The 15,236-nt window shown below is 39.7% G+C and overlaps 1 protein-coding gene across 1 annotated transcript; it reads right to left on the bottom strand.

Annotated features, from left to right (window-relative positions):
• Positions 1 to 4,332: 4,332 nt before the first annotated feature.
• Positions 4,333 to 14,892, bottom strand: kcnk2a (potassium channel, subfamily K, member 2a). Its single transcript, XM_071490110.1, has 7 exons — positions 14,701 to 14,892; positions 13,608 to 13,698; positions 13,062 to 13,179; positions 12,195 to 12,355; positions 10,674 to 10,860; positions 10,446 to 10,585; positions 4,333 to 7,476 (listed from the first exon to the last, which is right to left on the bottom strand). The coding sequence occupies exons 1-7, from the start codon at positions 14,796 to 14,798 to the stop codon at positions 7,138 to 7,140; spliced, it is 1,134 nt and encodes a 377-aa protein (XP_071346211.1). The 5' UTR covers positions 14,799 to 14,892; the 3' UTR covers positions 4,333 to 7,137.
• Between the last annotated feature and the right edge of the window lie 344 nt (positions 14,893 to 15,236).

The raw sequence follows: 15,236 nt of genomic DNA, 5'->3' as shown, positions 1-15,236 counted from the left end.
GTTGTGGGAACAGAGAGGAGAAGACGCAGTCACACACCTCAGAGCGGATGCAGTCCTGCTCTGATGTCTCTGGCTGGAGCTGTTAGCGGAAGCTGCGGTGCCAGAACCAACTCTGGCCGAGGACACGGGAAATGAGGAGATGGGTCCACTGAGCTATGTTATCACTGGCACTCAGACTGGAGAGTGAGTGTGTCTGTCTGTGTAACTGACAGACTGACTGACTGTCAATCCCCCGCTGTATGCATGATTTGTCCCATTCATTACCCGGCAACACTGTGTAAGCAGAAGTTCTCGGGGCCAGAGGAGAGTCACTGACAGGAAGTGTTGGCCAGTTTGTGTGAACAGGACAGAGGGAAGAGATGGTGGATTTTAGTTACTTTAAAACCTGAACTGTTTAATCTGCTATGTTAATATCACCCAGAAGTATCTTTACTACTGACAGTGAAAGGGACAGAGCAACGTACCGATGTGGGCTGCCAGGTTGTCGAAAAAACCCTTTAGCTGTTCATCCAGTAGACTGACCAGTAAGAACCATTTTTTGCAAAAAGGCAACCTAAAAGTTTTTATTATTGTGTATATATATGTATATATATTAGACTGATTAATTATTCATTAACCACGAATAAAACCAATAAATCAACCAATAAATTCATAAAGGGTGACTTATTAGGAAGTGGTACCAAAACATATTTTGTATGAGGCAGAGAGAAAAACAAGACTACCACCGTAAGATTATCAATTATTATTTTTTGGTTGTTCACTCATAAGAAGGCTGATGAAATGATTAAGACCCTGCTGAAAGAATTACTTGTCTTATAGCTTTAAAAACAACTTAGATGTACAGTATTTTATCCTGCTGCTAATGTCCTGCCTGCACCTGGCACAGGATTTTCTTTAAGATACACTCAAGGAATTTAATTTTGCATTTGCTAAAGTGTGGAGGACTTACAAGGTACAGATACAGTGACTTTTAGCATTTATTGAGTTAAGCGCCAAATTTTATATAATGCAGCTTTAAAATGTATTTCTGTTCAAATATTTCAAACTCACAGACTTTTGTTACAAATCTGTGGTCCTCAAACCCAAGATATGATAAATAATAACTCATAACTTGAGTAATTGTCTCAGACTTCACTAAGCTCCTGCAGAGTCACAGAAGACCTAACATGACTGTTTTTACAGGCTGAGCTGTACCCATTGTGACAAGTAAACTGAAAATGTGTGGAATGGCCCTTTAAAGCAATTCATCACATTCAAGTCTGACAAAATCTGAAAAGAAACATGGAAATCCACCACTGTAGTCTTTAAAGACATAACATCTCAGGAGTCTCTGTTCTTGGGTTTGACAGAAATGCTTGAAGCCACACGAGCACCTGCCGTTTGTGGAAGGTTCATTGAAGCACATGTCCTGTTGAAGTGATTGAAGATTATGTGTGTTTATGTCTGTCTGTCTGTCTGTCTGTCTGTCTGTCTGTCTGTCTGTCTGTCTGTCTGTCTGTCTGTCTGTCAGGGGCCACTTGCCACAATAGAGGAGGATTTCAGATTGAAATGTATAAATGTCTAAACTATTTTTAGAGGGAAATAAAGAAAAAAGCCTGTCTGAGCACACAACCATGTGTGTCTGACTCTCACAGTGTTGCCCCCTTGCACTCACTGCCTCCTCTTGGATGGAGATATAATGTTCAGTTACACACAGAGTGGGAGCTATTTTTACTAACCACTGTCCCCAGGCTTTTCTACAGCACCTTTCAAGCAAAGAATTGCCACTGCATGCACAGAACTAAAAATAGAAACCATTAGAACATGATCAACATAAAGGCCACTGGAGGCTTCAGTTCATCTGACCTCTTTAGTTACAATGTTTTGAAACATTAACCCCCCTTCGGGAAATAACTTTCAAAGACTGGTGTCTAACAAGGACATGACTGTGGAGGAGGATCTCAGTGGTATTGATATAGAGCTGTGGCAGAAGTAGCAGTGCTCTCTGCTCCATGAAGCTGCTTGCGGCTTTCAGTTTTAGAGACTGTGCAGACAGTTATACACCTTCACTAGACCCGGGTGGAGCAAACACCCTCACCACAGATATATATAGTAAGAGCTGAAAAACTGATCTTTTTTTGAGATTTTACAAAAGGAAGAACTCTTGCACGTCACATACACCCAGTGAATTATGGCTGAAGTAACGAATACAGTAAATATTATTTAAATAAAAATAATATTTATACTATTATTTCTGTAGAAAGTATGGAAGAACCTTTTGAATCCAAACTCGATGTAGCAGGATGAACTATGGGTCAGTGAGGTTGTTCCTCAGTACTTGGGGACCAGAGATTTAACTCAGGGTTTAACTAAAAGGTGATTTTACAAATTACAAAATCCTGTTTTCTTGATTCTCCCTAATGGCCAAACGATGGTATTGCAGATGGTTTGGGTTTTATTTGCTGGTGTAAAATAGATTTATTTGCGGTGCTCAAAGTTTCCAAAATTGCACATGAAAAACCTGCAAAATGTCCCTATTGTCTGGATGATCCACAGATCTCGTTGTCAACAATTTTAGGAAAAACATATAAAGTAAACACGGACCCCTCATGTTTTATTTATTTATTTATTCACTGGTGTGTAATTTGGGTAAGGTGACCCCTGTCAGTTTGCTGGACCAGGATCCTGAGCATGAGATCAGTCCCAGTGGTGCAGTCTCTCAAAAGCCCATATTAAAGACCAGGGGATGGGAATTATATTACAGCAGCCTGAAGTGGTGTGAGCCGATAAATTGCAATGTTTGCATTCCAAATTAAACACATGTAGAAGCTTGAATGTATTTCTATGTGCAACAATCTACTGTTTTTCACCCCCTGCAATCCAACCACCAAAAACAACAGTAACCAACATAAAAAGCTTGACCATGAATATCTGCCCAGCCCAGACTACAACACCGCTGCTTCTCTGGGCTTTGGCTGACTGAACAGGCTTTTAAAATGGAGAAAATGTCATGGTGAAATGAGCCAGTCTACTGTATCTGTCTGACTGTGTGCTGTTGATTCTGGTCTGTACTTCCTGCTTTGATAACTTTACCTCACGCATCATAAGACCAGCTGCTACTGGCCAGTCACTCTCATCAGACCATGCTATCATCCAGGAAGTTTAAACCCTAATAACTACTCAGTGGTTCAGCGGCTGTGAACTGTGTGAGAGAGGGGAACATACTGATTAACGGGTTGCCATTCATTTTAAAGCTTGATTATTATTAAGAATTGGTTATTATTGGTTATTGGTTATTTATTAAGAATCTAACTCAGTCACCAAAACAGTCCTCTGTCATCAGATTTTAATTCAAATGTTACAAGATTCTTCACTTCAAACCAGTGAGGAGACCACAGAAAAAGAAAGAAATACAGAAATCTCTAATGTGAAATCACCAAAATCGTTTTAACTCTTGAGATGCGTGTTCATGTTGGACCCTGTTGCTCAGAGTAAGAAGCTGAATAAAAAAAATATATGTTTCCAGGGCTTTTAAAAGGCAAATCAAACTCTCTTTTAAGGTCAATATAAATCTGAGGAAAACTGGAGTGTGAGGACTGCCTTTTTTTGATTCCTATGATTCATATTTATGGACATTTATTCATAATGTACATCGGAGATAATTTAAAATAACTGATCATGTGACGTATGTTGTTCTTCTGGATGTACAGAATCAGCAGAAAAGGTTGAGCACTTTGAATCACACGGCAAACTGTGAAATAATTGAAATTTCGTTTATTTTCAAGTCATATATTGTACAAAAACCTTTGTTACGTTTTGTTTAGATTAGCTCTACAGACATTATTATTACAATGTGTAGAAATAGTTTAGAAAAATACACAGTGTTTATGATCACAGTCATAAAAAGCATCAACAAATCTAATACATTAGCAGAAAATGAAAAAGTCTCAGAGTTAGTTTCATTTTAGCTAAAAAGATGATTGTGTGAAATGTCATGTTTGCTAACAGCAAAGAGAGAAGGCGAAGTCAGACCAACCAGCTACTAAACAGTGTAATGCCTCTACTGTTTCCATTCACTGTTAGTACTGAACCATACTAACCCATACAGTTAATGATGAGCTACAAAAACACAGCTATAGTAAAAGTAAAAGCATGCTAAGATATCTGTTCAGTTCGGATGTCTCGACTAGACTAGCACAGTACAAGTGAAAGAGTCCATATCACTCGCCACAGATACCAGTCAATCATGACTGGAAAATAGATCCAATAACTGGAACTGTGGAGGATCCTTAAAGTTTCCTGATTCTGGTTCAGGTGTAAGGTTTTTACTGCTGTTCTCAGCATCTTATTAATTCAAAACCCTCTGAGTAAATTCTGAGAGGGTCAGATATAAATTGGTTTCAAACTCCCTGTGTATGTGGGCAGTAATCTAAGGGTTAAAGGTTTGTGTGTTACTCGCCACTAATGCCACATAACAACAAAATCAAAGCCTTCTGACTGGATGGACTAGTTAGCCGTAGCAGCAGCACGTTGTTACGCTCGAAGGCTGTTAAATCAAAGTGCATTTTCAACGGCAGGCATACACATGGAAGAAAACCCTCAGTGTGTGTGTGTGTGTGTGTGTGTGAAAGCTGGGCATTAAAACTGGATTTATTCTTGCACTGTCATTGTCTGCATCCATGAATCCTCCTATCAAACCATTTCAAACCTCACCAAACATAAATGGTTTGATTTGTCTATAACGTTTTCCAGGATGCCAAAACTATGACAGCTCACAGTTTCAGATAAAGATTCAAAGGTTGTTTGTGCAAGAAATGTTGTTACACATGTGGTAGTACAGCTCAGATTATTATTATTATCAGTCATAGCAGCTTTGGGTTGCTCAGCAGAGTAAATGTTTGCTGGATATAATACTCTGATACATTAAAGAACCATAAATTATAAAGTTCACATAGATTAACTTTTTAGTGGTTGACCAACTGGCTCAAATGGTCACTGCGTCATTTATTTTCTGCTTCCAGCAACTGTAGCAACTGTTCAGTCAAGTCTGAAACAGTCTACTTGCTTGTGACCCACTGAGCCGTACAAATGATATTATTATAGAAAACACAAAATATTGAATGAATATGATCACATGTGGATCCAGGCCAGCAGAACATCATGAGAGTGAAGAACTGATTTATATTTGTTACACTGGATTCACCATCATCACTGTGCTTATAAAACACCTAATTTTCCTTGTTGAAGTTGAAGTAAACCAGATTGTTACTGATAGTTTGGAGACATATGAGATCACTGTAAATGAACATATGTGAAATCAGTGGTTCACCCAAAACACAATGTGTTGAACTTGGCCTTGCCGACAAAGTAAAGTGTTTAAGGCACTGGAATGGTTTGACAAATCTCCTCACAGAGCCAATCGGTGCTCTCAGTTGTTTTAAAATGACATCCAAACACTCTTCAAACCACATGCAGCCTCTGCCTCATCTCTCAAAGTGAAAAGGGTTAGAAGCAGATATTGTAAGCAATGATGCCCTCAACACCAAAATGTTAAGATGACAACATTACAAAAAGATCTACACTTGTAGTACAGATTTACTACACTCCAAACAACAGGATCCCAGGTCTAACACGGCCGCCACTGAAAACCACAGTGGTCAGATTATTGGCTCTTATCAGAAACTACTCACTCTCCAGTCTGCACCAAACTACAGGTAACTGTTTAGTTCCTCAACAGCCTTCTTAAATCATGGGAAAGAAGTTTTATATTAAAAAGTAAATAATATTTGGCATTAAGTCACTGCAAAAAGTCATGGCTTGTACTTGTTGGCAACAATAATAATTATCTAAACTAAATCTGTAGATTAGAACATTTACCAACAAACTGTGGAAGCAAAATATGCAAAAAAAAAAAAAAAAAATGTATCTGAGCTACTCTATAAAACAGTCATAGTGATAATTGGCAAAAACCTCCAGATAAAAATATCTTTATTTATTTCAGCCAATTAAATTGTTGGAATTGAAAATGAGGAGTTTAAGAGTTTTAAAACCACACAGGCTACTAAGGTTTATGTTTTAAAAAAGCTTTGGTGCAGCAACTATGGTCTTTTCCCAAATCAATAATCAATGCTCTCCAGTCCAGAGAGATTTTCCTTACTCAGTTTGTAGCTTGATCAACGTCTGTCCTCCATCTTTGTAGTTCAGACATCACCTTCTCTAACTTTTACAGTTCTGATATCATCACATCCCGGCATGTATGTAACACCTCTTACATGTCATTGATTCGACACATGAGGTTAACATCCTGCTGTGATTGTCAGTGTCCTTGTGCATTCAGATGATAAACAGCCGCGTCACTGTTAAAAAACATGCCGTGTTAAGCCACAAACCATATAACCGCACCATTCAGCTGATTTTAGTCGGGCACCTTTGTTGCATCAAGTCATACCTCCTCTCTCTCCCTGTGTTTCCAGTCTGCCTCTGTGCTATCAACTGTCAAACAAAGAAAGGACCCCCCCCTAAAAAAAAAAAAAAACTGAAAAACTAAAACAAAAGAAGAAAAAACAAAAAAATTATCATAAGTTTTGAAGCTTTGTAGTAAAAATGTATCCTAAATTGTTCAAGTGGAAAATATTGAAGTGAAGCAAACATAGCCAGGCACCTTGGACATTCTTCCAACTCTTTGATATTAGGTCACCAAATAGTGTCATTTTCTGTATACAGTTTGTTGGATATGTAACATTTTATTATCCCTCAGCAGGTTTGAACTACGACGTGACAACTTTGCTATTTTCCAAGATATGAGTGAGATGTGGTTGACAGACACCCAATAAATGTAGTCCTGGACAAGATCAACTCATGCACTATATGTTCTTCTTCTTGCGCTTTGTTTCACTGTTGGGATGAGGGGGGAGAGTTGAGAAAGGTGTCCTGTTGTCCACTGGAGTGTTGTTGAGCAAGGCTTTCACTCCAGCCTCCCTGCAGAGTCGTCACTATGTCCCTGCTGGAGTCACAGAGTACTGCATTCTCACTATTACTTGATTTGTGAATAGAAACAGTTCATTTGGTCAAGAAACTCTGGTCTCATCACTGACGCCATCGATGATGACAAATGGAAAGGCCTTGGAAGGATCTTGAAAGGTGTTGGCCATCATCTTTCTACTTGAGGTGTTCAATGATTGAGATATCTCCTCTCTCTGGGTCCAAACCGTTCATGAACAGACCGCCGTTTCCAGCCAGAGGTGTTGTCAAGCCCTGCAGCCCGGCCTCCTTCTCGTTCTTGTCACGTTCATCATTGAAATTGATGGACACGCTCTTCTTGGGCAGGGTGAATTCAGGGGCAGGGCTGAATCCCAGGTCTGAGGAAAGTTTGCGTTTAATTGATGCTGCGCGTTGGAACTTATCATAGATCTCAACACTAACACGCCGACGAGTTTCTTTGAACTCTGCTGAGACGTTAGCCGTCCACTCTGCAGCATGAGCACGGATCTCTCCTACCTGCAAGAAGAGAGACAAAGACGGACATGAGTATTCCACATTAAAACGTCTAAAAACTCCAGGAGTTATGTCATACATTTTGTTGAGTTGTGTACTTAAATTATTAATTATATTTCAAACCCAGAGAAATCTGTAGTTTTAATCAAGGTAACAGTCATTTTCATTAGATCGCCTGTTAAAGGGTGTCAGTATTGTGGTTGACGGCCAAAAGCCGTAAAATTGACTTTTTATCCAGTTTTAAGACACATTTTTAAAATACACTTTATAGATACTGGTTGTTTTTAACAATATATTTTCACTGGATGAAAGATTTAAATGATCAGAAGTCTGAAAGACATCCTGTGTCCACTGCACAGTGTCAGAGAAACACTGTCTTATGACTGCTTTATTCAGTTATTTTTACCATATACAATCACTTCGTCCATTTGTTTTGGAAAGGAGACCTCTGAGGATAATTTGGCTCGCATTGAAATCCTCCTGAATGTCTGGATCATATGTTATCAGAGAAACAAACTGAGCAAACCTCAGTGGTAGCTCAGTTTGTAGCCCCACCATGACAATTTGACGATTAGATTTTGGCCAAGACATCAACTCCCATGATCCCACATTTACAACGTTTTCTCTTTCTTTTATTAGCATTACATTACTGTAATAGTCTCTTATTATTGTTTTGATTGAGATGCGTGGCAGAAAATTACATAATGTGCTTTAAATGGCTAAAATACCTGAACTGATGTAAAGAGGAGAAAACTGTGTAATGGCATTTAGAAATAAGCTTTAAAGATCTTTTTGGTGGTTTTGTATGAGCATTACATCACAGTGTAACATAATATTACATTATTTGTATTACTTTAGGCACCTTCTGAGCAGCTGTTGTTTCAGTTCAATTCACAACAATATGAAAATTAACATGCAAAGATTTCTTCACTTTCTACTTTCATTCAAACTGTGACTGCTTCAAAAACTCTTCTTATTGGTGCATTCAAGCGCACTCATCCATCTAAGACTTGCCAGTCAATGACCAAATTACATTATCCCTTTTCTGATATCCACACTATTTTTTACTTGTTGTCCTTTATTGGTCTAGTATAAACAGAACATTCCCATTTAGAGACAATTAGTATTTATAGAGTAGAAAGATAATTAGTATTGATAATGCAGTATACAAATAAGTTTGCTTTGCCTTATAGTCCCCTTTATGAATAAAACAAAGCAAGAGAAGTGGAGAGTGACAATGTGACTGACGTCAACTCAGTTACTTTAAAGCAGTGTATCTGCTGCTAAACAGGACTGCACAGAGCATGAGCCAACCATGGACATGTGGCACACACACATACACAGCTGAACACATCTTTAAATATCAGAATAGCAGTAATAGGTATATTTCTGGTGGAGCAGAGCATGTTGTTACAGCAGGGACGTGTGGAAGCGGAAATATCTGAATATTAAAAATGAACGCAACTAAACAGAGTTATACTCTCCAAGAACAGAGTGTGCTAGCACAGTGAGTCTAATTTAATTCTGTCCGCACATCTCAATTTGAATTAATTAAACGCCTCATTATCTCTTCATCTTTAGAAAACCACACAATCTGATAGGAGCTCTGCTCCAGTAGACAACATAGAGTAGACAGACAAATAAGAGAGGGCAGACTCAGGTGGAGCGCTGTGCCAGCATTTTGGTTTAACCAGGATATTTACCTGCCTTAATGCGACACTAACATGCTTCAGTTTTGTCCTAATATCTTATCAGAAGCTAATGGAGCAGTCATATAGCCATTCTGGTACAGTATCACTTCAGGCCAAAAATGAACCGTGTGCACACACACCTCAAATAATGTCTCTTTTTCTAACTCCATCACAGTGCCTGATGATAATAACACACACACATTCACAGGCCAGCAGGACTCAGCACTGAGTCAGGTCATGGTGAGCATTACTGAACGTGTACACACACACACACACACACACACACATCCCTGTCTTATGATATTTGTGGGGACCCAACATTGATTGACATAATGCATTCGCTAGCCCATTGCCCTAACTTTTTTTTTAAACTTTATGAAGACAACCAGACCACATCAGGAATGAGAGTGGACAGGTAGAGGAAAACAGAGAGAATATGGGGAAAAAGAAAAAAGGGGGTGGAGAGACAGAGAAAAACAACTACAACAACAATAACAATAACTAACCATATCCACATTTATAGTCGCTCTATAATCATTAATCATTAGACACTCTGTATGTGTATACGTGCCCGACCCACAGGGGACCCCGCGAGGGCGTACAGAAGCGACAGCCCCCAGTGCAAGGAGGCACGTAGAGGGACAGCGGCTAGAAAGCCCCCCAGCACAAGTCAAGTCACGGTGGCCCGGCATGCCGGCCCCAGTGACCCTGCAGGATTGCCCTAACATTAATCATCACGACTAAATGCCTAACCTTAGACTCCTAACCCTAAAACTAAGTCTTAACCCTCTAAAAAGCCATTTAAACAATTGAAGACATTTCATCCTGTGAAAACTCTCAGTTGTTCCTTTTTGGAAACAAGTTCATTTATTTGCGCAACCTGTGTTATATTTAGTGTTCAGACCAGGCAGTTCCAGATAAAGACATCATCACACATTGTCCAGATAATATCTCTCTCTCTGGATATGCACACAGTAATGGCCTAAGACTACGTGTTTGGATGGCAGACAGTAAATTAGATTAGAAAACAGTCTTATCATTGAAATGAAGTTAAGCAGAGGGCAAAAGTTGAGGCAGGGACATGGCACTGTAAACGAGTAGCTTGTATAACCTGCGTGTTACTGTGCTGAAGGAAAGAGACAAAGGGATATAGAGGGTGGAAACATACTGTAGAAGGACAGAGAAATTCAGAGAGAAAAATATTAACCAGTGACAGAAAGAAGTTGTAAAACAAATGAGACAAAGCCACTGAATGAAGGAGCAGATGAAAGCCAACAGTACCTCCTCCTTCGTCCTCTTGGAGATGACTCTGAGCCAGTCTCCTATCATGCTGAGGATGGCAGCAAAGTAGGCCAGTCCCACCAGAATCCAGAACCATACAACTGGTTTATAGTAATCTAAGTACTCTATTTCTGACCCACCTAGACACAGAGAAAAAGAGGTGTTGAGTTTTTTATCACCTGATGTGACAGATCTATATGAAATAGGGCTGTTTTTTCAGGGTTGTACCTGCTACAAAGTCCCCAAATCCAATGGTAGTCAGGGTGATGACCACAAAGTAGAGGGACTCCAGCGCAGACCAACCCTCGATGTATTTAAAGATGGCTGCCGGGAGCGCCACAAACAGCAGGCAGCCAAATAACACAAACAGCAGGGTGGAGATCACCCGGATCTTTGTCTGACTGATGTCCCAGTGCTGCAGGGGAAACAGAGAGAGAGAGGCAGAGAAAATGAGAAGTATAACAGTGAATTTCAACTCTGCAACAGTTACATCTGATCTGTTTGGTCTGTTTGTGATCACTGCAAACACACATGAAGCTTGTCATTGATTTTAGTGTTTAGGGCTTGTCATATTTCCTTGGATCTGAGGACCAAATGCCATATTGTGAACCTGAAATCCCTTGCCTGAGTTCATCCTGCAGGGGACATGAGCGTGTGAAACCGATTTCTTTGCAATCCATTTAACAGTTATTGAGACATTTCACTCCAAAACTAAATGTCACACTCGTGGTGGTGCTGGAGGAAATGTCAGAGGGTCACCAAAGTCATTAGGATTCATCCTCTGGGGACAATGAATATTTGGTCAGTTTCGACCAAACTGGAGAACTGTTGAACAATAACAGATGCAGCACATTGTTTAAAGGAAAACTGTTTTTGAAGTGAAATGATAAAACAGCCAGGTGCTGTAAGTAGTAATAGCATTATTCTGTAAATTGGTCCTTTGGGCACAGTAAAAATGAAAGGTCATTCACAGTATTCACTGAGGATAATGCTGCACCCTCTCACAGAGCAATAAGGCTTTCACAAACACACACACACTTACACAATGAACTTTTGTCCCCTGCCCTCAGCCTTAATCATAATATTCATTACTGAGTCCCTCGGGTGCTCTGAGAGCAGCAGAGGGAGGAAATCATTCTCAATTACATATTCTGGATTCAGATTTCTGCTTCATCCCGTTCAAGACAAGAAAAAAAAATATTCACAACAGCATCTTAAACTTTAAAAACTTGAACACAAACTGTGTGAACTTTCCTTCTCTTTCTGTATCACTGTATCTATCAGAGAGATACAGTGCCTGAACTGGCTCAACCATCTTTACTCTACCATCCAAGCTACTACAGGTTTGTGGAAAACATTGAAGGATGATCTATACATTGAAATGAGCATATTTATTTATTTTTTTTTTTTACATATTTTTTGATCATGTTTATTTGTACTCTAAAATCAAAACATCTGTGCATATATTCGACCAACACAAGCTGGATTTTTGCACCAACATGCTGATCATTTTCAGCTTTTTTTCCCCAGTTATTTAATGGATTTATCTATGAACAGTTCCAGAAAATGTTCATGTTTTGGTTAAATCAGCAAATGGCACAGTATTTAAAACAGATGTAGGTGTTTTATAAATATGAACTAAAGGAGCTGGTGTCTTGTCAAGAGTGCTTTAATGTGAATTATTCATGTTTGCCTATATAAAGTTGCTGCCTTGGGTTTACGTGACTGTGTACGTTTCTCTAGACTCACCACAAACATCTTCTCCACTCTGGCAATGCCCTTGCCGAATATGGTGCCGAGCTGATCTCCTACACCAGCCAAGAGAAAGCCAAACAGAGGGATCCCTAGCAACGCGTAGACAATACAGAATATTCTTCCACCTTCTGTGTGGGGAGAGATGTTCCCAAAACCTGCAGAGAGGACAGAAAGAAGCTGAGACAGGGAAATATATCACTAGTGATCCTACTGCATGAAAACTAGGACAGTTGACATTTGGCCTATTGTGGTGTGTCATTGTGTTTGTTTCACTCAATACATCACAAATTATACACATGATGTTGATGCTGCTAAACGGCTTTTCCAGTGCTCCAGTATTCTATCACTGCTCCATGTATTGAAATGAATATTTTATTAAATATTTTTCAGATTGTGACTATTTTTGTGAATCACTTTATATTTAGTTTCCCAGTTTGAGATGTTTTCCATTTCTGTTCAAGGCCTTTGAATTAAAGCGGAGGAGATTGTGATGAACACAGACACATACATGCATGTCAAGTGTAAATTTACAGCCATGGGGATGATAATGTGAACAAGTTTGATTACATCCAGGAAGCAGATGTAGAATCAATGACAAAAGAAACTCCTCTACTTTCCACAGCAGTAAATCATGTTACATAACCGACCATAACAACTCCACTCAAAAGAGTGTGCACACTAATACATACAACATAACACAGTTGCAAGGACATTATTTAAATTAGTCTTTTTATATGTTATTAACGTATTATATTATATGTTAATATGTTAACTTCCGATGGACTAAATAAACATAGCAATGCTGTGTGTGTGTGTGTGTGCGTGTGTGTGTGTGCGCGTGTTTGTGGATGTGTGGCCTACCAATGGTTGTGATGACAGTCCCAGCAAAGAAAAAGGCAGAGTTCAGGTCCCACAGGCTGCTGTGGTTGGTCAGTGTCCCTGCAGGGTTCACTCCTGAACGGATAGCAGACACAACTTGCTAGAAGGAGAGAAGGAGGGAGATATGTGTTCAAAACAGCTGTTATCAACAAGATAGCATCCTGCTGGATAAAACATGTTGTTATTGTGTTACTTTCTTGCTGCCATTCATAACATTAGCACGCGAATGTGTTTGTGTGCTTACCTTTCTAATGAATTAAAGAAAGATAAGATGAAAGATACTGGATCTGAACTGGGAGCAGGACTAATAATAGTCTAACTGCAGAAACAAACTTCCTATGCTTCAACAACCTCCACTCCTTTAAAGTGAAGCGGTGGGAACTGTCCATGGTGCTGAAGCTGCTGCAGCTCTGCAAGTTCAACCACAACTGTGCGTGTGATAGGAGATACTGTAAGGTGACACATGTGCACAATACATCTCTTTATTTCTTATCTTTACGCCTTTGGTAAAGGTAAGGTCGATCTCACCTTCACCAGCTCCTCCAGCTCGCTCTGGTTCACACAGGAGTGTCTGGACAGGAACTCCAGCTTCTGGGACAGGATGGCCAAACGCTGGGCACTGAGAGAGAGAGGACAGAAAAGTGAGAGAGGCTGAGAAAATGTTTTGATCACAAGTCAAATTAACTTGGTATTTTACAAACTAAGGTTGGTTATGGAAGTTTAATTATTGAATTAAAGTGATGGGCTCTTCTCTGCTGCAGTTGCAGTTTGAGTTTTTCCTCATGTGCTCAGATTCAGCCAAATGCATCAAAATTTATTGGCGACATTTCTCCATAGCAGGATAACGAACCTAAACCTATATCCGACGCAAAAACAAAGAGCTTTTCGGGATGATGAGGTGGAATATCCACGACTGGGCAAGTCAATCATCTGACCTGAGTCTGACTGAGCTGCATTCCTCTTGCTGAAGACCAGGCTAAGGTCAGAAAGACGCTACAACAAGTGTCTGCTGATGTCTGTGGGTCAAAGACTTCAGGCAGTCACTGACCACAAAATATTAACTGTATACTCATCTCAGTTTCTCTTTAATTAACTGAAGGAAGTCACATCTAATTATATATTATGCTCTATAACTAACACAATGGGTCCATAGCACCAGAGTTAAATAATATGTGGGCGTCATCTGCATAGCTGTGGTGCAAAATGTTATTGTCCTGCAGGATTTTAGTCTAAAGCACAGAAGGACTGAATTATAGAGGCCAAGTAATGAACCCTGGGGGACTCCACATGTTATAGTCATGCTTCACTGCAGGGGTCTCAGTTTTTAGAGGTGGAAATTTGCCTTTAAAAATCTATTTGCATTGGAAATATGAATAATAATAACAAACATTCTCAATATTTTCACAACAAAAGAGAGTTTAAAATATGTCAGTAATGATTTAGAATCAAAGAAGGGGCTTAAAACCTGCAGTTTTCAGTGACACTGTAGAAATGCCTGGTAGGAGCAAGCGATTTACAGCTAGTAGACAGAATGACCATAACAGGAGTATGATTGCTAACTGAATGGGTAGATAGGCAGGTGGCTTTTCAGACAGATGATGGACATATTTAACCTGCCTACCTCTCATGAGGCTGCTCCAGGGATCTGAAGACTGCTGCTCCCATCACCAGGTACAGAACCACCAAAAGAAAGATGGCTGTCACCGTCTTCCATTTCATCACTTTGGCAACCACCTACAACACTTCAACTGATCAATCAACCCACATTCACACAGGAGGCGTCCTGGAATAACCTATGATAACATCGAAAGCCTGTTCCCCACCCTAAAATAAGCACATTGTGGCAAAAATAATTACTTTTAAAGTCTGGACTTCTTTCTTTTCTCTCTCACCTCACTCTCCTCCCGGGGAGTCAGTGTGATTGGCTTTGTGGAGAAGGAGAGGCGGGGCTTGGTGTTGTGGGTGGCGGATTTAGGGTCCAATAAGTCTGGAGCTGCCACTGTCAGGTGAAATAAGAAGAAAAATTGCCAATGAATCTTTTTCCCCACAGTTCTTACCCCTCCCTGTCTTTTCTAACTTGCCCCAGTCGACACATGTAGCTGTTAATTTTAGAAGTCCTCATAAATAAATCACCAACAAGTCCTTTAAAAGGCCTTT

Source organism: Trachinotus anak, unplaced genomic scaffold (assembly GCF_046630095.1).
Source record: "Trachinotus anak isolate AG129_WGS33_773 ecotype Australia unplaced genomic scaffold, CSIRO_AGI_Tana_v1 ptg000011l, whole genome shotgun sequence".
Classification (NCBI taxonomy): domain Eukaryota; kingdom Metazoa; phylum Chordata; class Actinopteri; order Carangiformes; family Carangidae; genus Trachinotus; species Trachinotus anak.
Note: the sequence above shows the minus strand (reverse complement) of the source record. Positions and strands in the feature narration are given on the sequence as shown.

Bases quoted from the DNA above. Each gene is read 5' to 3' on its own strand.
- kcnk2a (XM_071490110.1), bottom strand. From the start codon at position 14,798: ATGAAATGGAAGACGGTGACAGCCATCTTTCTTTTGGTGGTTCTGTAC. The intron at 10,861-12,194 runs GTGAGTCTAGAG...TTTCCCCTGCAG, and splicing joins GAGTGGAGAAGATGTTTGTG to CACTGGGACATCAGTCAGAC. The intron at 7,477-10,445 runs GTACTGTTGGCT...CTCTTCTTGCAG, and splicing joins CCAAGAGGACGAAGGAGGAG to GTAGGAGAGATCCGTGCTCA.